The 24073-nt window shown below is 37.0% G+C and overlaps 1 protein-coding gene across 2 annotated transcripts in view; it reads left to right on the top strand.

The window, feature by feature from the left end:
• BBOX1 (gamma-butyrobetaine hydroxylase 1) overlaps positions 1-24073 on the top strand; it is a 58422-nt gene that overhangs the window by 23108 nt on the left and 11241 nt on the right. For both annotated transcript variants that reach the window (XM_042958430.1, XM_007098478.3), the window contains 2 exons: positions 2925-3123; positions 19206-19311. In XM_042958430.1, the coding sequence (XP_042814364.1) occupies positions 2925-3123; positions 19206-19311 (305 nt within the window). The remainder of the gene's footprint in view (positions 1-2924; positions 3124-19205; positions 19312-24073) is intronic.

Below are 24073 nucleotides of genomic sequence, written 5' to 3' on the forward strand. Positions count from 1 at the left end.
GTTGGGAGAGACTGGGGAAACACTTTTAAACTGGGTTTTCAATGTTAAAGTTTCTGTGCAGATATCATGAAATGATTTTAGGTGGATTTATTGAAATGTGGTTCTCCCTGCAAAGTAGAGTATTTTATATCGTGGATACTATGATGAATTTAGAAACTGGTTGGTCACCGTGTTATCTCTGAAAAATCACACTTAGCAGACTGAGTGTATGAGTGGCTCACAGTAGAACACAGGTTCTATAATGAGCTGTAGCCCCTGGTTGCTGATTTTTGTAAAGCACTTTCTAGGGCGTGCCAGGATGAGAGCTATAGTTGGAAAATTGTGAACTTTGCAGAACTTAAAAGGCATTGTAACCACCTTCTGATAGTCAACTCTTATAAATCTGAAATTGTGGAGGATACGCTATGTGTAGTCAGCCTTGCTTCCTACTGGAGTCCCAGTGTGAATATGGTTAATTTTATACATGTAAAGAGTAACAACATGTTTACTGAAAGAACCTAACTCATCCTGTGCTTTTAAAACAAAGAATAGTGTGTGTTTGGATGCGCAGCTGTGCATGTGTGTGGGTGATTCTGTAGTGGGAAAATGACTCCTGTAGAAACAAAAACTCATTAAAACATACTATAAATGTATGGAGATGTACATAGTGTGTGCCCTAAGGAGATCCTCCTTGAAACCACAAAGTAGTCAAAATGCGAACTCAAAGTTTTTAAAACATTTACATCTTGTGAAAATGTCTTTTTCAATCGCTATGTATTATATTTCCCTGATACACCATTGCTGACATTCTCTGGAAAGTGATAATGGCCTTAAGTAAAAGCAAACCAGCATGGACCCCTGAAATGCACTGGCATACGTTAAAGAAGAGAAGCTAGCTGGTTTTTAATTCTTGGTTCATTTCACAAAAGATGGACAGCAATGTTGTAGTGTTGTGCCATGAAACCTACTCATCATGTTTTTTGCTGCATTTAAAATCGGGACTAGGAGCCAAAGTTTATCTTTAACTTTTTTTTTTTTTTAATTCCAGCATAATTAACACTCAGTGTTACATTCAGGGTTTACCTTTAAACACCAGTGCTTAAACAAGTTCAGACAACGTGGTCCTAATTGTAACATGCTTTCCTTTATTTTTTATCTAGTAAATTTCCTTTATAAGGGACAGAATAAGCAATAGACATTCACACATCTGTTCTCTCATATGCGACAACAGCATTTTAAGGCATCACTTGTTTATTTTATGTGTAGTTGTTAAAATTACAGACTTTGGAATTCGTTGCCTGGATCTGACTAACCAGCTCTGCAAATCATTAGCTCTGCATGACTTGGATCTTTGCTCCCTCTTCTATAGTTTGGGAATGCTGAATCTATTGCATATTTATATTGTGGACATTAAAAGAAATAATATATGGGAAGCACCCAGCACTGTGCCCGCCATCTTGAAAGTACTCAGCAAATGTTGGCTATTATCATTGGTGGTAGTAGCAGCACTGGTCTGCTATGTGCCAGGCACTGAACGAGGCTACTTGCATTATCTCACTGCGTGGTCAACAAATGACCTGCAAGGTAGATGTAACCATGGGCATTTTGTAACTCGAGAGGCGGCAGCTCAGAAAAGACACTAAGAAACTAGCTGGCAAGATGCAACCCAATGATGGAAACCCAGGCCCCTCTGCCTCTGTGTTCTTACCCCTGTTCATGTCCTCTCTCACACGGTACCAGCTGCATGTGGCTGTTTAGCTGGTGGCTAACTAGCTGGTGGAAGTTCAGGAAGTGACCTCCTGAACCTGCTGGGACCTTTTCACTTGTAAAGTACCATGTGACTCCTAAGAAATCCCTGTGTCTGCAGAAACAGCCATGTTGACATCAAAGGGGGAATGATTTCCAGTCTACACCTACTGCACGGGAACATTGACCCATTCCTCATTCTTCAAGTGGGGGCTTTGGGGTTGTTTTCTGTAACGTGACATATGTTCCCCCAGTTAGAAGATTGAGGCATTGCTCAGGATGATAATTGAGATAGTAAGATCTCATTCTGTCACTTGTTAGGAAGGTTTGCCTTCCTAAGGCAAACACTTTCTTCCAAAAATGAAGAAATCAAATGGATTAACTAGAGTTGGATATTTCCTGAATGCAGTTGCTAATATCTGCGTTATTTCCCTTGGCAAAATGACATCTTTGCGTTCCGCCTCCTTTAGGAGAGCCTGGTTGGCTAGCAAATTATTTTCTTCCCTTTGTTTTCCTTTCTGTTTCTTAAGTAAACATTTTTTATGAGCATTTGATCATGAGGGATTTGACTTTATCTGGTGTGGCATTATCATCAAAGGGTCTACATAAAATGCATCTTTTATACATCCTATGACCACACCTTTCACTTTTTCGTCCCTATGGACTGTTTTTGTTGACTCCAAAGAATGATTTGGCCTCAGAGAAAGCTTCTTATCAAGTGAAGTAAGAGGAAGAAGGAGTTGGACCTACCAAGGCAAACACTCCTCCCACCTCCAGAAATACGCATATGCTGTTCTAAGTCCATCATTCAGATTTTATCATTTATTTGGAGCTGAGCAATGCTACTTGGTGATTAAAACACACAATATTTCGGCATTATTTCCAAGCAGAGTCCAGGCAAAGAAGCCCTAAGGACATACAGATCAAGAGCTATCCACAAGTTAAACATTCCCTCAACACATGAGGTATAGTGAATACCTGTCATGGGTCAGGCAATGGTAGGCAGGAGGTATATAGTAGATTGGCATGTCTCCAGGGAAGAAAATCTGGTAGCCTGGGTATTCCTAATATGACTGAAATTCTGTAAATTCCATGATAAATCAAAGGTCAGCTTCAATGAACTAGCCCCTTCTCAGAGATTCTCATTTTATATAAACACAGTGTAACCCCACCTGGTTTCTTTCTTTTCTTGTTCACAGAATGTCAGTACTGGGGCTCAGAGCTCCAGCTACCTACACTGGATTTTGAAGATGTTTTAAAAAATGATGAACATGCATACAAGTGGCTCTCCAGCCTCAAGAAAGTAGGCATAGTACGACTCACAGGAGCATCTGACAAACGAGGAGAAGTTTTAAAACTTGGGAAAAGGATTGGTTTCCTTTACCTTACATTTTATGGGTGAGTCACCAAATAGTCTGTATTCTGCCGTTATATGTAAAGTTTGATATATTTCCCAGAAGAGGGACACTTTTGACTGGAGATACAAAATTTCCACAATGCCATGAACAGGAAGCCAGATGAGAAGACGAATCTAAAAGTGGGATTTCCCTGAGGATAACTGAAATCTTAAGGGATCCTAAAAGCCCAAAGACATCAGACATCAAAGACAGGCTAGTGATGGATGGTGTGTTAGTTTGCTAGGGCTGCCCTAACAGAATACCACAGACTGGGTCGCTTAAACAACAGAAATTTATTTCCTCCCAGTTCTGAAAGCCAGAAGTCTAAGATCAAGGTGCTGGCAGGTTTGGTTTCCGGTGAGAGCTCTCTTTGTGACTTGGAGATGGCCTTTCCTCTCTGTACCTGCATTGTTGGTGTCTATTCCTCTTCTTATAAGGACACCAGTCCTGGTGAAGAAGAGCCCCAGCCTTACAACTTCATTTAACTTTATTCACCTCCTTAAAGGCTCTTTCTCCAAATACACTCATATTGGTGGTTAGGGCTTCACCATGGGATTTGGGGGAGGGCACAATTCAGTTCACAGCAGGTGGGATGGAAGACTGTGTTTCTCCAAGATTTTTATAAATACTGAAAGTTCATTAAAGTTTTACCACCCAAGACTCAGTGCAAAATAAAGTAGGGCCCTGGGGAATTTAAAGCCGCCCACCACATGTGTTAAAAAAAAAAAAGATAAAAGTAACCTGCAAAAAATTAGGTCTATGCACTTCAGCAAGTAACAGGAAATGTAACTGACTTTAACTTTGAAACCGAGAAGCTGTTTGCATAAGAATTACCTGGGAGGTAACATTAATTATGGATAAGAAACACTCACAACAGGAAACACTTTGGTGCAAGTGGGGATATTACTGTATTTCTAATCTGTAGGGTGAACCCTTCCTGTGATGTATACAATTGCTCTTGGGCTCTGCTTGAGCAGAGCACATTGGGAGCGAAAAGAACCTTCAAAATCCAAAGGTTGCAAAACTGGTAGCACACAGGCTGTATTCAGATATGTTTTATTTGGCCCACAGGATGTTGAAAGAAAATAGAATTCGTTGTCAACACTTAAAAACTGGGAGATTTTACATTAAATATGGATCTGACTTTTCTTGAAAAATCAAATCTGGCAACAACTGAGACTAAATCCCTACATGGCAACCATCTGCTTGAAGGGAGCATGTTCTCACTCTTCAGTTGCACAAATTCCGCCCCCCACCCCCACCCCCACCCCCACCTCAGACCTACAAGGGCCCTGCCTGCCCTTGAGTTTGCCATCCCTAATCTAGAGTAAGATCCTCTTGCAAGACTCTACAGACGTAGATAAACAGAGGATTCAAAAATATCCCACCACTTGCCCCCACTGATTTGATCAAGTTGATTCACAGCAGGGGAACCTGGGTTGCTCAGCTGGTCAAACGTCTGACTCTTGATTTCAGCTTAGGTCATGAACTCACAGGTTCATGAGTTTGAGCCCCATGTTGGGCTCTGTGCTGACAGCGTGGAGCCTGCTTGGGATTCTCTCCCTCCCTCTCTCTCTCTCTCTGTCCCTTCCCTGCTGTCTCTCTCTCTCTCTCTCAAAATAAATAAATAAACTTAAAAAGAAAAGTTGAATCATGGCAGAAGACTCTATCATGTTTAGGCTTAGAAGACCCAGCCTCCACCCCCACCCCAAGAATTTACTTCCACCATTAGCAAAATTACGTCAAGATTGTTCTCTCCCCTACATCTACAAGAATTTAAGCTGTTCTAGAGATTATATCAGTAACAAAAGACAAAGGAAAGAGGTGGAAAAGCCTTGAAATTATTAAGAGCCTCAACCCAATATTTGTTCTTTTTTTAATGTTGATAATTTTCTGACACAGATATTATCCACCTGTACACCAATAAGGAAACTGAAGCTCAGAGAATTCAACTATAACCCAAGTTTTCACAGGTAGTAAAAAAAAACAAAACAAAACCAAAAAAACCAGAGTTATAACTGGGGTCTGTTTTATCCATGGGCTTCCTAATCCACCTCACTATTGATGATATAAAGCTAGAACATGCAAAGGATGCTTTTAGGCACCAGACATAAAGAGAACACTACAAACTAGATCTCTTCTATGTTCTTTTACTCAATTTTTATTTAGTGACAAGACACTTTTTGTATCTATGCAACCCATTTCATAATTGCACAACTGCAGCCAAATCCGGGGGGGGGGGGAGTGGTCTTTGTTATAGTTTTCTAATACTCACCCCCATCCCTCACATTTAGGGTCAGATTCTTTGTCCTGATTCATAACTTACATTTCATTTTGTTTTGTTGTTACAAGTCCTAAAAAGGCTTGATAATTTGGCCCCTGATCTAACATTGTGAAATTTATTGAAATAAATATTCAAAGTTGGTTGTCAAAAACAGATCAGACCTTCTGCTACTGTTACACTTTGTTTGTCCAAGACCTTTGCATCTAACCAGGCAGGGTTAGCCCTATTCCACCTCATCCTCTGTGCAGAGGTCACATCTGTCTCCTGAAGCTCTCAAGCTATACCACATGCTAAGAAATGCCTTTCTGCCCACCTCACTGCTACATCTACAACTGATTACCAAGATCTCTATTGTTGTTGTTGTTGTTGTTTTTGTTGGTAATTTTTTATTCTTTACCTCAAGAACTTACAGAAGAGGACAGTTTTGCTATTGTTGCTTTGTTTGTATTTGTTTGCTTGTTTGATTTTTATTAAGAGGATAAGAAAAGTAAGTGTTTTCCTCAAGTTATTTTCCTTTTTTGCTCCTTCCCACAATCATGTGGAAAGCGATATTAAAGTTTCTGTAACATGGGATTTAAAAGAAGGGATATTTAGAGCAATAATTCTCCACTGAGGTTGCACATTGGTATAACCAATTTAAAAAATGCTGACATTTGGGTCCAGTCTCCAGAGATTTTTCAAAACAGGATTTGGATGTGATCTGAGTACCAGGACTTTTTAAAACTTTACAGGCGATTCTCATGTGTAGCAAAGGTGAAAACCTTTGGTTGAGAGCAGGGGTACTTTAAGAGAAGGCGGGTCTCTGTGGGTATAGAGCTTGGGTGCTTTCTATCCTCCCAACTCTCACAATTATGTACATGAAGTGGCATTTTTCATGTTCTTCTTTGTACTGTGGTAGTGCCTGGACACGACTTCTCTTTATAACAATCAGTAGTTGCCTTAAACATGGTCCCTCTTTTTCATAGCTTTGTTTCTCCACTGGCAAAGTGCCTTACTCTTGTTTGAAAAAGTAACTGGCAGGTGAGTGAGTGAATGGAATGAATAAATGAAGGCAATAAATAATGGAGAGAGGGGACTGCCAGAAATAGGAGAAGGATAGAGAAAGGAAAGCAGGGAGAGGAAGGTTAAAGGGCAACTTTGCATTCCGTGTAGATTTCTCAAAGATCCTGGTTTCTACTCTTGCTTAGATGCCAAAAATAATAATAGGGTGGTGCTACTTTAGACATGCCCCACTTGGGAAACAAATATCCACCTAGCACTTTGCCATTCAAATAGAATTCCATCCAAATAGTTTAGAGAACTTGAATTGCATGGGTCTAAAGTAAGAATTATAAAATCTATTTTTTGTTCTTAGCTCTTCTCCCAATTGTTAAAGCGTTAGTGGGGTATATAAAAAAAAAAAACAACAAACAGTAGATTCCAGTATTTTGCACAGTTTCAGCATATGGGAGGTAAGGAATAAATGCTTAATGATTGATGAACACCTGGATGTTTTAAAAAATACATAAAGCAGCAGATAAATGCAATAATTATTCAGCACTTCATACTCCTAAAATTATGTTCAAATACTAAATCAAAATGGTAATAGCTTTGAGGACAAAAGTATATGTCATTTCCACATCTATATTTTCTCAGATGCTTGTCATTATTTTGTTAAGTCAAATCCAAATCCTGTATTTAAACCTTTAATTTGGATCGATATAGTTTTATAGAGTGGGGCCAAAAGCCTCATCTCATGTACCTGAACTTTCTCCCCAAATCAATAAAAATACCTTCCTGAATATTTTTTTCTAAATTTTTATTTAGTCATTTAAAAGATTATGTATAATTAATATACAGTGTTATATTCATTTCAGGTGTACAATATAAGCAATTCTATACATTACTCAATGCTCATCACAATAAGTGTACTCTTAATCCCCCTTATCTATTTCGCGCTTCCCCACTCACTTCCCCTCTGGCAACCACCAGTTTTCCCTGAAAGGGCAAAATCATACTCCAAAAATATTCCTTTTCCAATTGGTGGAACAACAAAATAAATTGGCTAGGTCAGGGTTTTATTATTCACATCATATTTACATGTAATGGTGTGTGTGTGTGTGTGTGTGTGTGTGTGTGTGTGTGTGACACACACAAAGAAGGAAGGGATTCAGTGTGCATTTTTTAAAAATATTTACGACCAGTATTGGGCATTAAGTAGGTATTCTGCTAGTAACTAGCACCCAGGATAATCTTTGAAAATAAGGCTTGCATAGCTCATGGCCATTGTCGCTGTCATTTTGAGCTCCTTGAAGGCTGAAATGGTGGCCTAATCACGGTTATATCTTCAGTACTAGCTCAGTGCCTGACATACAGTGATCACCCAGGAAATTTTAATAAAAGGGAATGTATGCTAAGATATTGAGCAATTCATTTGGCCAAGATGACAAAAGTTGTTTCTTAGCATTGTCGGTATTTAGTTAGAAAATTAACCTTGCGAGCAATTCTGAGTGACCCTTCATCAGGAAGTTAAGCAGAAGAGAATACAAATTTCACCCTTAGCTAACAAGACTGCCTTCTTTCCAGAATACAGTCCAGAAGTTTCAGCTTTTCTTCTTTCTAAGAATGCTTTATTTGCTGGCATAAGCAAGTTGCATTAACACATGTAGCAGGGATTAGACAAATAAGAATAATGAGGTGAAAATGAAAAATATGTTTTTCATATTTCCAACATAAGGAATAACATAGGCAGAGACAATGAAGAAAAGGGATAAAAGAAACTTAAGGATCTTGGTGGTAGTCAAATTTTATCTTGTGGAGACCAGCATGGAAGCTGCATAATTATTGAATAAAACTTATACAGTCACATGTTGTAGTGGAAATATTTAAATAAATACTTTGGAACACTTCATTCCAAAAATTAAGGGGAGAACTGAGGACTCAACACCCCGCAGCATCTGTATTACATTACTGCCCAGAGAGCTGCCCATAGGACCAGTAGAGGATCAGAATTGAATCATGGCTCCACCACTGGCTATTTGTAGGGGAGAAGGTGATCTAAGCTTTTCATGTAATTTCCTGGAGCTCTATGATTCTCCTCTCCTGAGGACTTGCTTCTCTCTTTCTACAGGACTATTTTAATACCTGGCATGCCCTTTGAAACCTTTAGATGAAAGTTTGCTGGAAAAATGTAAGAGGCTACAACTGCTGCCCAGTTCTTGCATACAGGCTTCATCAGATGAATAACATAATGTCAAGCCTAAAATGTTTCTAGTGGGCTGTTTGTCAAATACACCAGCCAGGCCAGTTAAGAATTAACAATATTGAAATGGCCTCTGGGGAGTACAAGAATATATCCTTTCCAGCATTCACTGGATTTCTGCTAGCATTTCTGTAAGCCAGCCCAGCAGCATTTCACACATTCGGTTGTATTAAAGATTGAGGGTGTATGAGTGAAAAATATGATTATTCCTTGGCAGCTGGCCCCTTAGAAATCGCTCCTACCATTAGCACTCCCTCCAAACCTGACTTTGAAACAGCTACTTACTTGATACACATGTTACCAGAAAACATTTGTGAAGTGTGGGGACTAAACAGGGAAAGAAAACAAAACAAAATGAAACAAGTTTACCCATTTTGGTGAAGTTTCTAGCCAAGAAATTGCTGGAGAAAACCACATAGCCCTTCTTGAATAAAAATGGCTTCTGAGTTATGAAAAATCAACCTAAAAAGTAATTTAGACTTGGGAAGAAAACAAAGGAAACCTGTCTTAGTTCTGAAACTAGTTGTAGTACCTCCATCCTTCTTGGTAAAAAATTCACTCTGGGATTTCTTCGTGAGTTGTTTAGATTTAGTACTGACCATCATCGTGTTTAAGTAGAGGGGAGAGAACCTTTAAAATATGTATTCTTGTGAGCATTAGGGTTTCCCAAGCAAAGTAACAGTCTCTGTTCTCTGGGCCATTGTGAACCCCAGCTTACGTTATCAGCCAAGAGACAGTCCCTGGGGTTCCCTTTGTAATATTCAATTTCGCAGTAATTAAAGTTGCTGCCAACAAAACCACTTGAGTATGAGGTCATCTCATGAATGAAAGGAAAAATAATTTCTGTGTCTCATGCTCCCCTCGAAATCACTTGAGGAAATTTTGAGACCCTAACAAGCCACTTGCTTCTCCACAAGCCCTGACCACCCCCCCCCACCCGGCCACATCCCTTACCTCCTTGGTTATCCCGAGTATCCAGGACAGGCAGCTAGTAATGGAACGGGGAAAATAATTGTCTATGAAGCACCTTTTACATGCTAAGTATTGAACTCAATGCTTTAGAGTCATTATCTTGAATCTTTGCAATTCCAGTAAGCACCATTACCCCCATTTTAGAGATAAGGAAACTGAGGCAGAAGAATCAGGCTTCAAACCCAGGTTTACCTGATTCAACACTCTGGAGTCTTTCCTTTGCACTGTACTCCTATGGCAGTTTACCCAGCATCCCCCCATAATTCTTAAGGCCGTAATAATGATTAACTAATTACTAACTATCAAATGTGGCTTCTACTCATTTACGGCTCAGATGCAAAGGAATAATTTAACAGGGGTATATAGAAATTTGTCAAACTAAGTCATGACAACAGCACCGGAATATTTATTCCCATACCCTCTATTAAATTCAAATTATAGCCAACTGTTTATGCAAAGGGAAAGTGACAGTTAACAAGGAATCAGAGAACTTGTGGCAAGAAAAGATAAAGTTTATATTTTAATCTTTCACATCAAAAATCTAAACTAGCATCTAGATCTTGTTCTGATGAAATAAATTAAGCACAATTTGACCTAACACCCCCCCCCCCCAGAAAACCACTAAATGTGCTTAAGGTGGAATTCTCATAAACTTTTTTTTTTTTTTAGCAATGCATTGCATTCTTAGTTTTTCATGATGAAAGCCTTCAGAACCTTGGAGGAAATTGCTATAACATTTTTCTCTATGTTTATAGAGGTACTTGTTACCTTTCTATCACTATCTGTCTTTATTTTTATTATTGGGAGTATTAACCTTTCAAAATAAATTAAAAATAAATTTCATTTCTCATGGTGAAATATAATACAGACATAGAAAAATCACACAAAACAAATGTATAGCTTAATAAAATTTTATAAGCCAAACACTCTTGAAACACCATGCAGGTCAAGAAATAGAACATTACCAGTCACTCCAGAACCCATCCACATACCCCAAAGGATCACAAACCCCTCTTTCTCCCCAAATTCTTTTCTGAAAAATCTTTCCTGAAAGAAAAATTCTTTCCCCAAAAGCTCTCCTGAATTCTATGGTATTCACTATCTTGTTTTCCTGATAGAGTATTATCACCAAAATGTGCAGCAATTAACAGTAGTTTCCCAATTTTTTAGATTTTTTATATATTTTTTTAAATTCTCTATTAATTCTATTAGTAAATAAAATTTAGTACTTAGCACCAGGGCCATGTGAACATATCTCTGTTCATTTGGGTTGTCTGAATCCCATTCTCTTGTAAATTCCTCAGGAAGGACCCATGAGAACAATATTCTCTAAATTCTTGCATGTTGACAGCAATTTAAGGTCTTTATACTTGAAAATCAGTTTGGCTAAATATAAAGTTCTTGGCTCACAGAATCTTTAATATGTCACTACGGTTTTATTGGTAATCTCATTTTCTTTTTCTTATGAATAATTTGATATTTTTACTTGGATGCCCAAAAGATTTTTCCCTTTAAAGACCATTTTACAGACTCTTTTAGTGTTGGTTGTTCTGGGACAACTCTTCCAGGCAATGTCTGGTTTGGTCTCTCAATGTGCAGTTTCACATATTTTTTTTTTTATTTCAAGATGTTTTAAAATCATAGCTCTTAATATTTGTTCTCTACTTTGGGTTTCTTCTTTTGAGGACTCTTATTATGTATATATTAAACCTTCTGTGCCTGTTCCTTTTAATGTATTACTTTCTCTCAAATCTTTATCTCTTGTCTTTTTTGATATTTATGTTTTTCTCTTTTATATGTTCTAATTATCCAAAGGTGTTATCTGTTGTGCTTATTCAATAGGGCATTTCTTCTAGCTTAGTTTTCATTTTTAATGATTTTTAAGACTTTTCCTTTCTGAATATATCATCTCATATTTGAGTTTCTATATCTGATTAAGTTACTTTTTCATACATTGTATCATTTCATCAATGTGTTCTGGACTCAACAGAAGTAGCTGTAAATAGAAAATAGAAATTAGAAATGGAAAAACTAGGATATTTTTTATCTTTGGAGGGCATGTCCTTCTGGTATGTATTATCTGTAGGTATGTTATTTTGCTACTCATTCTTTTTCTTTATTTAAAAAATTTCTTAATGTTTATTTTTGAGAGAGAGAGACAGAGAGAGACAGAGCGCAAGCAGAGGAGGGGCAGAGAGAGAGGGAGACACAGAATCCAAAGCAGGCTCCAGGCTATGAGCTGTCAGCACAGAGCCCGATGTGGGGCTTGAACTCACGAGCAGGGAGATCATGACCTGAACCTAAGTCGGACACTTAACCAACTGAACCATCCAGGCACCCTTATGCATTCTTTTTCTTAAAATAACTTTATGACATTAAACCTTAATCATTTGATGTTGCTAATTTTTATGTGAATTTTCCTTAATTATTAAAAGGAGATATGATTCAGAAACTTTTTGTTATGGTTTTAAGCTGTGTTTCCAAACTGTGGCTAATAACATTCTAAGATTCCCTGGTTTCTCTCCTTTACTTTTATCCGGAACTTCATTTTCCTTTGTCCTTACTGTCCCTGTACTGTTTAATTTGGAGTCTTTTTCTCAGAAGAAAGCTTTATGATTGGTGGCCAAATTATTCATAATTTAAATACACCTAAAACATATGACTTAGGTCAAGATTAAAGTTAATAGCCAGACAACCAGGAAAGTAACACAATTTACTGTTTTACAGTCCATGCCTTCATTCAACAAATATTTTTGGCAGTGGGTTAAATGCTATGAGATAAAGGGTATGTTTCAACTCAGTTCCCTAATGTAATGAGACTTTTTGTAAGACTTTACAGGACAACAAGGGAAGCAGAAATTTGAAGCAAAACCAACAACAGCCACAGAGCAAACTCCATTCCAGCCCATATTGGACTTCTTTCACTTCCTCTGATAGGCCATTTTCTCTCCCTCCACTGGGCCTTTTCACATACTATTTCTCCCCCCCACAATGATCTTTGCCCTTCTGGGTAAATTAAATCCTACTCAATCTTCAGGTCTCCACTTAATCTTCCCTTCTTTATTCTCATAAGACCTTGTACTTTAGCTTTGAAAGATAAATCACAATAATTTTCCTTCCCCACAGACTGCACATTCCATGAGGTGCAAGTACCATGTCTGTCCTTTTCACTCCCTCAATTCCTGGCCATTGTGTGTATCTAACAAGTGATCGTGGAAAAATAAATATCTGAAGCTCTGCAGAGTGACTGCATCTGGGAAGTCATCTGTGCATGTGTCACAACTACAAATAGAAATATTACACAGTATATAATCTTTATTTGGATGACTATAAATTAGAAATTTAATTTTCTATGTTAAAACTTCAAAAAAAAAATTAACATGGGGCCCCTGGGTGGCTCACTTGGTTAAGACATTGACTTTGGCTCAAGTCATGATCTCATGGTTTGTGGGTTCAAGCCCCACATCAGGCTCTGTGCTGACAGCCCAGAGAGTGGAGCCTGCTTTGGATTCTGTGTCTCCCTCTCTCTCTGCCCCTCCCCTGCTCATGCTCTGTCTCTGTCTCTGTCTCTCTCTCTCTCAAAAATAAACATGTAAAAAATGTAAAAAAATTAACATATATGAGCATTATGTTTTATATCCAACAGGACAAGTAATAATAATCAAAAGAAGGCATTCTTCTATTGCCTGAGGAGACCAGCTTGCAGTGGGTTGAGACCAGAGATTGTAGCTGTTGGTGATAAGTCCAGGTCGCACTGGTAGAGCATCTTTTCATATAAGTAGAACTTTAAAAAAGAAAAAGATTACTAATAAATCCAGCATGATATTCCAAGAGTGTGCCACGAACCAAAAGATTATAAAATCTGTCACCAATGCTATAAAGAACAAATCTAGCAAAAACAATATGTAAGCATTCTATACACACAAAAAGATTCAAATTTGTCATAAAACATGATGAAATATCATGAATATCTATGACTGGCCATCTAACTTGGATGGATCTAGTGAATTAGTATTCAAACCAAGCCCACAAAATAAGTCTCGAAAAGTCACAATTTTAATGTTCAGAAGCTTTTGACAAAATCCTTAAATGGAAAATATAAAAGAAATTTCTTTTATCTGGAACTAAATTCCAGTATAGTTAACATGTAGTGCTATATGAGTTTCAGGTGTACAATATAGTGATTCAACAGTTCTATACATCACTCAGTGCTCATCCTGATAACTGTGTTCTTAATCCCCTTCACCTCTTTCACCCTTCCCCACTGGTAACCACCAGTTTGTTCTCTGTAGTTAAGAGTCTGTGTTTGGTTTGTCCAATTCTGAGAATGACACAAGTAGCTCAGTGGAAATAGATAGATCTGTTTAAAATAGCATCTCTGGCAAAAGCAGGATTGTGTGCACAGTTTCAATGACCTGTCCTTGCACAACACCAGGCAAGTCTATATCAATGGATTAAGATGCTATGCTGAGCCTACCTGTAGTTTTAGAGAAACCTGGTGCTTCATCTCTGCCTCAGTCATGATGGTTCCTGATAATCTGCTCGAGTTGTTTTACTTGGAAGAACACCGGAATCTATTTCTAATGAAAGATGCATGTAAATACACACTCATCTCACTAAGGTCCCACAAGTGAGCTTTTAAAACAGTTTCTCCACAGGCCAATGGGTCACATTTGCATTTATTTCTGCTGTGTTTTCCTTTGGATTTGAGAAGGATACGTGAAAATTTAGGATCATAAACAATCAGCAGCAGCCTTCTTGCCCTGATTCATTTCTATACGGAGGTAGAAAGGTAGACCAAATGACATTTCTAGGATTTTTCCAGACTTATGCTATAACTATTATGAGAATGTTTTATGATTGGAATTGGCAAGCTCCTTTCCTGGGATTTATCATTACGTGCGCATATAGACTTTTAGGCTACACATCCCATACCGTGCCTAAGACACTTTAAGACTGAAAAATGTTTATCATCCTCTGCCAGTTAGCACAGAAGGCTGGAGAACTGCTTTGATGATGCCAAGTCACAGGCCCCATCCCTGTTCTACAGCCAGTTAATGTCAAACAAAGAAAAGATCTGTTCCCTGGCTAATGCGTTCACCTTGAATCTCAGCCAGCTCTTGGCTGCATGAATTTCAGTTAGTTTACCCCTGATCATAGGAGAAAACAGAAAAGGGAATGTAGGTGAATCAATGCAAAACCATCAACACTCTTGAAAAGAAAATCTAAATATAGTCATTTCCTACTCACAATGTCAAAAGCATCATCTTCTTAGAAGATATTATATATTCTACAATTTGATAAAACTCCTTTTTTAGCATCCTTAAGTCCTTTACTACATGTTGATTATTCTTGGAATGCTGATGGTGACAAGAGCCAGAATCTATATTAGGTATGGGTCATGGAGTGACATGAATTCATAGAGAACATGTATTTCCTGGCTGTAGTCACTACAGTATAATGGATTGTCTGACTCATATTTGAAATGAATTGCAGCAGGCTATATATACTCCTCTTCTTTCACTGGGTCTCTTTCCAGCTTATGGCCACATATAGATGGTACTTTAAACTTTGCTGAAAGATTTACCAGCCTTTCCATTTTAAATTTTAATGGAAAAAATTAAAAAAAAAAAAACACGGAGCCAAATAGCTAGTTTCATCCTCAATCCCAGAACTTGGGGAAGAAATCCTACCTTTCACTTCAGATTCCTCTTTCTAAAACACATCTCCCAGAAATTCACATTTCTTCTTTTCTTCTAGGTCTTCTGGAGCACCCCCCAAAGCATTATCCCTGCCATGATATTCTCCTGGCCCCCAATATCCTTACCTCTTTACCTTGCTTTATTTTCTTCATAGCACTCATCTCTGTTATTGCATTTGGTAATTACTTGTTTATTTGTCTCTCTTAATCCGTTTCCTGCTATATCTCTAATGCTAAAACTATGCCTAGAATAGAGTAGTTGTTCAACATATATTTATTGAAAAATGATTTGATAAATGTGAACATAAATTAATAAATAGACATTATAACAGCAATAAAATGATGTGCATATATAGTGACACAATTTTCACACCAGCTTTGGCTTATTTTAAAATACAGCTTGCTTCTAATTACACATGGCCTCAATCTTCCAAAGGAAAAGCCTTACAAAATCTGAATATTGGTTTATTTTCTGGCCACAGAGTTGCAAGTAATCCTTAGTTCTTTTACTAACTTTCTTTTTAACTTTTAAGCCAAGCTATTTTTTTTTGTATCGGAGGTAAAACTGACATAACATAAAATTAACAATTTTAAAGTTAATTGACACAGTCCTGTGTCATTTAGTACGTTGACAATGTTGTGAAGCCATTACCTCTATCTAGTTTTAATATATTTTCATCAATAGTATTATTTTCAAAAAAAAACTAATTATTCATCTTGGAGTGAGAGAAAACTAATCCATCACATTATAAAATGGTAAATAAAGGGAAGGAATCAAGTATTTATCTCATTATCGCTAAGTAAGCTATTACATAGAGTAACCAAATACTAGATGAAGGAAAGTAGATAGATCTTTTTAATGTATTCCACTGATAAATAAAAAAGAAATTATTAATTTGGTATTTCACTATTTGAGACCCCCAATAACTTTAGTGGATCTAGCTACTGAGCATAAGTGTGTACAAACATCACAAAAAGAAAGACATCTCAAAATTCTGTATCTTGGAATAAAAGAGCACAGTGTCATCTGTAGTTTTTCAAAAGAGAGAAAATAGAGTTTGCCCAAGCCTCTGCACTTAATTGCCAATTTTCTAGAAACACAGAGGACAGGGAAGCATGTTGAACTACACCATGATATGCAATCAGCAAAGACAAGACTGTGAGGAACTCTATAGGTCAAGTTCCCAAGTTCTTCAAACAATAAATTTTAAGAACAGGCTGGAGGGGAAACCTGATTAAGAGACTTGAAAGACTTAACAATTGTTGTTAATGGGAAATATTAAACATAGTGTCTGAGGGTGCATATGCAAGGGTAAAAATATACAGAAATGCAAAGAAATGATAAATACAGAAGTTATGGATGTAGTTACTTTGAAGAAGAGAGAGGTGAGATTCTGGTTGGGATAGGACATATAAGCTTAAAGTTATATTTCCTGATCTGAGTAATAGTTATCCGAGTGTAATTAAAAATTTATTAAATAAAATAAAATAAAATAAAAATTAATTATGTTCCCTGTAGATCAGGAACAAGAGAAGAGTGCTGTTTTTCACCACTGCTATTCAATATTGTACTGGAAGTTTGGGGCAGGACAGTTAGGCAAAAAATAGAAATAAAGGTATCCAAATGAGAAAGGAATAAGTATATTTATCTCTCTTCACAGATAGCATGATCCAATATATAGAAAACCCCATAGAATATGCGTGCATATGTGCACACACACACACACACACACACACACACACAGCTATTAGAGGTATTTAATGAATTCAGCAAGGTTTCAGAATATAAGACCAATACACAGAAATCAGTTGTGTTTATATATACTAGCAGTGAACAATCTGAGAAAGAAATTAAAAAAAAAAAAATTCATTTACAATAACATCCAGAATAAAATACCTAGGAATCATTTTAACCGAGGAGGTGGAAGACTTGTAAAATGAAAGCTACAAAACACTGAAGGAAATTTAAAAAGACCTAATAAATTGAAAGACATCCCACATTCATGAATTGGAAGACAAAATATTAAGATGTGATTATTACCAAGGTAATCTACAGATTCAATGTAATGCTTACCAAAATTCCAATAGCCTTCTTGTAGAAATGGAAAAGCAATGTTCAAATTCATATGAAATTGCAAGGGGCTCTGAATAGCCAAAACAATCCTAAAAAAACAAGAACAAAGTTGGAGGATTCATATTTCCTGATTTCAAAACTTACTACCAATAAAAAAAACAATAAAAAACAAACAAACAAACAAACTACAAACAAACAAACAAACTTACTACAAACCTACAGTAATCAATATATTGTGGTGCTGAAATAAGAATAGACATATAGACTAATGGAACAGAACTGAGAGTCCAGAAGTAAGCCCATACATCCATGGCTAATTTTAACAAAGATGCTGAACCCTTTTAATGAGGAAAGAACAGTCCCTTCAAAAAATGGTGCTGAGACAACAATATATGCACATGCAGAAGAATGAAGTTGGCCCCTTTCCTCACACATCATACAAAAATTAACTCAAAGAGATCAAGGACCTGGATATAAAACCATAAAATTCATTGAAGAAAACTTAGGATAAATTTTCATGACCTTGGATTGGGAAATGGATTCTTAGAAACAACACCAAAAACACAACAACAAAAATAGATGAATTGGTCTTCATCAAAATTTAAAACTTTTAAGCATCAAATATCATTTCTAAGAAAATAAAAAGACAATCTATAGAAGGGGTAAAAATAGTTGTAAATCATATGTCTGTTAAGGGTCTCTAGTATCCAGGCTATATAAAGTACTCGTACAAATTAAAAAACAAAACAAAACAAAACACAACACTCAATTTAAAAATGGGCAAAGGACTTGAACAAGCATTTCTCCAAAGTAAATATACAAACAGCCAACAAGCACATGAAAAGATGCTCAACATCATTAACCATTAGGAAAATACACATCAAAACTATGAAATACCACTTTACACCCACTGAGATGGTTAAAAATAACAACAGAAGCAGCAAGAACAACAACAAAAACTAGAAAATGACAAGTGTTGATGAGGATGTGAAGAAATTGGAACCCTCACATACTGCTAGTGGGAAAGTAAAGTGGTCCAACCACTATGGAAAATAGTTTGGCAGCTCCCCAAAAACTTAAAGATAGATTTATGATATGGTGTTTGCCAGTGACTGAGAGAAGGGCAGAATGGAAAGAAAATTTGTAACGGGTAAGAGGTTTCAATGTGGAGTTATGGAAATGTTTTGAAACTAGATAAACAAAAGTAATGGTTACCAATATTGTGAATGTCCTAAGGGCCACTGAATTGTCCACTTTAATAGTTTATTTTGGGGCAGCTGCATGACTCAGTTGAGGATCTGACTCTTGATTTCAGCTCAGGTCATGATCTCACAGTTCATGGTATTAAGCCCCACTCCAGGCTCTGTGATGACAGCACGGAGCTGCTTGACATTCTCTCTCTCCATCTCTCTCTGCCCCCTCCGCTGCTCACTCAATCTCTCAAAATAAATAAACTTAAAAAAAAAACACACATAAAATGGTTCATTTTATGTTCTGTGAATTTCACTTTAATAAATGCTTTTTAAATGCATTTAGCTATTAAAAAACATAACCTACAATAAACTCTGTGGGACAGACTAAGGTGTAAATGTATTTTTCTTCGGAAAAGGGAAAAGAAGGGAGGAGATGCATATTCTGAAATGGTTACTTTGGACAAGGAAAGGTCGAGCTCTCTTCCTGGCTCACATCATTATGGTAATTATTTCATAAAATGAAAAGTTTCCATTTCCCCTATGTATCCAGTTCATTCTAACACATTTCCTCTGGCTTGGTGACAGCCTGTTTAAACATATGTTTCTTGTATTTTACAGACATACTTGGCAAGTGCAAGACAAAATTGACGCAAACAATGTGGCTTACACAACCGGGAAGCTAAGCTTTCACACTGATTATCCAGCCCTCCATCATCCACCTGGGGTAAGGTGAGCCTCAACATATTTTCCACAAGGCAGGCCAAGGACCAATATCCTTCTATATTTTGAGTCTACAAGTCCATATATTTCACTAACTAATCTGTCTTATGTAGATCTTTCTTCAAACACAATCCAAACAAAATGTCTATACCTAAATCTTGAATAGCCTAACATTCCCAAGGGAGAGAAGATTTTCATGTATTTAAAAAAAAAATTTCTTTGTTTCTTTCTGGAAATAATTATTGGCACATTTTGCTTTGCCTAGACAAATTTTATGATAGCAGTGCATCTTGAGGTCTTTTTGCATATTTCCTGTTCCCAAGAGACTTAAAAGAGAAAATAAAACCAGGGAATAAAATTGAGGGTTTTCCCATAAAGTCACATGGCCATCATTTGTATCAGTTAATGATTGCTGCATAAAAACCACTTCATAATTTAATGGCTTAAAAGAATAGCCATTTACTTAGCACATGTTTTTATAATTCAGGCTATGTCCAGCTGGACAGTTCTGCTGTTGGGCTGGCTAAGAACTGGTTGACCTGTGTGGAAAACCTAAGGTGTCTTGCCTCTGCTCTACTTAATCTGCTATCCACCAGCCGGCTAGCCCAGGCTTATGTAAATTTTCAGAGAGCAAGCCAAAACATGAAGGCCTCTTGAGATCTACATTAGTCATCAGTGCAATGTCACCTCTGCCATGTTTTATTAATCTAAAGAAATCATAAGTTTAGCCTACCTTCAAAAGGTGAGGAAGTAAACCCCACCTTTTATGAGCTGCAAATACTCACTACAAAGGGGTGGGAATGCAAGGAGCAGAATAACCATGGCTGTACAGTAAAACCTTGGATCGCAAATAACTTGTTCTGCAACTGTTCTGCAAGATGAGCAAACATTTCTAATAAATTTTAACTTGATAAACAAGCATGTCTTGCAATATGAGTAGTACGTGATGCCAAATGTCACATGACCACAAGTGAGCCAATGGTTCTTAAAATTCGCTTTGATATACAAATGCTTTGGATTACAAGCATGTTTCTGGAATGAATTATGCTCGCAAACCAAGGTTTTACTGTATTTGGAAACCATCTACTCTCCCATGTATTGGATTGCTCCTCAAGGAGGGAGATGCTTAGCATGGAGCCACAAACCCTCCAGGACAATTTCTGGAAGGATGCTCTGCCACTTCATTTTTAAAAAATTGCCATTCTACTAAACCAGCAACATATTTACAAAAGCATCGTTTTGTTAAACCAAGAAATAAATGGTCAGAACGATACCTTTGAAAGATATTTTGTTCCTATTTTTATAGCTAAATGAGATTAAATGAAATATCCACACAGAAATCTGTATCTTCAAAGGTAAGCAGAAGTGGACATTTTGAGCAATTCTCTAGCCAGTGAAGGCAAAATGGGCCAAAATCAAAATTAATCTGTTTTTCTTCATCATGTTAACTGAACAAGTTTTCTCCGTGCCCTAGTTAACCCATTTCCCTCGCCAGTGTTAACTAAGCTAGTTTTAGTATTTTTTTTTCAATTTCTCTTTAATGTTTATTTATTTTTGAGAGAGACAGAGACAGAGCTTGAGCGGGGGAGGGTCAGAGAGAGACAGAGACACAGAATCTGAAACAGGCTCTAGGCTCTGAGCTGTCAGCACAGAGCCCGACGCGGGGTTCGAACCCACGGACGATGAGATCATGACCTGAGCCGAAGTCAGACGCCCAACCGACTGAGCCACCCAGGCGCCCCGCTAGTTTTAGTATTTAATTTCACATGTTTTAAATTATTTTGTTGACTGTAAAACACCACATGATTTTTTTGGACAAAATGATGACAGTGACAGGAGTCCTATAGTCACCTTTTGGGTGGAGATGAGGGGCCAGTGAAGACACACAATGTGATTTGTTCTAAATGTTTCCCAGAGATTCCCTAAAACTTGGGATTAAAAGCCAAACTAATCAGCTCAGTTCATCAACCAAAGACAGGTTGGAGAAGTTGGATGCAATAAAGATTAAAAGATTACACTAGAAAACTAAAGATTTTATTTTAATTTTTAAATTATCTGCTAGTTTTTATGAGTTCAGGTTTTATTGCTGGGTTACAATTGAAAGCCTAAGGAAAAGTCATTACATAATCACATTTTTAAGTGATTTACAAATATTCTTGAAGTATAATATAATGCTTGACATTTTCATAGCATTTTATACTTTTTCAAAGTATTTTTACTTATATTATTTTGATCCCTCCTAACATTCTGTAAGGGAGACAATTATGCCTTTTTATGTTGGAATAATGAAATGAGGGCGAAATGACACACAGCAAGGTTAAATGCTTTCACAGGGTGACATCTGACTAATAGAACACTTGAAACTTAATCCAGGCCTCTGTATAGTTTTTCACCACACCATGCTGGTCTTGAGTTGGACTTTCTAATTACCATAATTGGTATAATGTGATGAGCATAGGCTTTGTCATACATTAAAAACTCATCAAATACAGGAACTGAATCTTACACTTTTCTGTATCTTGAGATTAACCCAGCACCTTTCATGTAACAGAGACTTCATAGGCATGCTATAAAGAGGCAGAGAAACACCGCAGAGTTGTACCTGTCTCTGTCAGCAAGTGAAACATCCAAGGATAAAAGACCTGACAGAAGATTTTCAAATGAAAGATGATTCCTAAAATGTCTAGATTGTAGTACGGGAACAATTAGATTGTAGGCACCTGTTTGTGCTATTGTTCAAGTTTCCATTTTGAATCATTCAGGGGTCTTTGTACGAAAGTTTGAGGTTTTTTATGACATATAGAATAAGTCGCTTTTCTTTTCAGTGCAGATGAAATGATCTGAATAGTAAGTTACCTGTTGAAAGTGGAGTTTCATCAATTTGGATCATGTGGGGCAGAGATAAGGAGACACATCTTTAATGAAACGGATGTTCCTTTGCTCACTGTCTTTGGCCAAAAGTCACATGCTGCCATAAAGTAACATTTAGAAAGAAAATGTTTTTGGTCCTGAGTGACTTACATGAAATAAAATTGGATTTTATACACATCAGGCACCTATTTACCTTTTGAATTAGCCGTGGAAGTGTTGTCTGGCAGCATCAGTCATCTTCTTTCTTTCTTAAGATTGCATCTATATAAAAGACATCGGTTGATCTGTTTTAAAGATTTATATTTGAAATATTCTGTGACTTCATATTGCAAAATCTAAGAGGATTGAAAGAACACTGATTCTCTCAAAGAGAGAGGTCTGCCATTATTTTGCCTTTTTAGAGTTTGGTAGACTTGAGGTTGTTGTCTTCATTTCTCCCTCGTTAATCATGCTGCTTGACCCTTCATAGCCCTGGTGATGAAATGGTTTTCTAAGACGACTTGGTCAGCTTATGTACATACTTTCTCAAGCCTACAAATTGGCATCAATTTAAAGGCAGAACCATTATTAATTTAGACTAGTGCTCCCCTAACATCAGAAAAAAGGGCATTGTCAACCTGAAATAGGAATTTAAGTTTACAAAGCACATACATACACACACCACACAATACTGAATTATTAAGAGTCCTGTAAAGGGATTTCCCCTTTTATAGGAAAGGACTTGCTTTATGAAGATTTTGAAGCAAATAGATCAAGGTTTGAATGTCAGTGTTACCAGGTAGTAGCTACGTTCTTACTAGCTGCCCAGCTTTTTCACTTCTGGGTGTCAGTTTCTTCAACCATAAAATGGAGATGAAAGTATCAAATTCTAAGGACTGTTGTAAGGAATTCCTTACAATTATAAACGTACAACTATAATTTGAGAACAAGTATGTATAAGATTTAAAATAGTGAGAAGATCTGTGCCTTTTGGGGAAAGAAAGCAGGATTTGTGTTCTGGATCTGCACTATCCCATACAGTAGTCACCAGCCATATGTGATCATTTAAATTTTAATTTATATTAAGATGAAATAAAATTTAAAATGCAGTTTCCTCAGTCACACTGACCACATTTCAAGTGCACAACAGCCATATGGGACAGGAGTCTACTGTATTGGGCAGTGCAGAAAGAACATTTCCATCACTGCAGAAAGTTTGAATGGATGGCCCCGTTCTAGACCATCTATGGAAATAACCAAGCCAAATGGATATTTTTCCCACTCATGCTTCTCCTGGTCTTGATGTTTGATCATATTTGCCTCTTTCTTTCTACAAGAACTGTCAGACTTGATTTTTACTTTTATTTAAATTAGAATGAAGTTTTTACAGCTAAATAGTGTTCGTTTCTTTTAGCAGAAAAGCTGAGTCTAAATTAGGTATTCAAAATCACTCACACATGCTAACTTACCAAAAGGAGTCATATAAACTCCATTCAAAAAATGATATTTTAAAATTTTACTGTTTTTTGCTTTTCATAATAAATAATGTCAAACATTTCTCCCTAAATCTTAGTAAAAATAACTATCGTTTTGGTTTCTTATTCCCAGTGTTTCTTGGGGTTACTCATTCTCATAGCCCCACCTAACCTCCATTCCCTTTGTATCCTTATACCTGAACTGTCTCATTAAATTCTTAAGGAGTAACTTTCTCACTAACTCCCCCCTTTAAAAAAATTTATCCTACGTGCACCCCCAGACTAATATTCTTCAACTCAGTCTTGGCTACCTTACATCCATATTCACAAGCCTTTAACAATTCCCCTCTGTACCCAAGAGAAAGCCCAATATTCTTCATCTGACATTCAAGACGCCATGATGAGGGCTTCAGTTACCTTTTCAACTGGGTCTATTCTTTT

Source organism: Panthera tigris, chromosome D1, assembly GCF_018350195.1.
Source record: "Panthera tigris isolate Pti1 chromosome D1, P.tigris_Pti1_mat1.1, whole genome shotgun sequence".
NCBI lineage: Eukaryota > Metazoa > Chordata > Mammalia > Carnivora > Felidae > Panthera > Panthera tigris.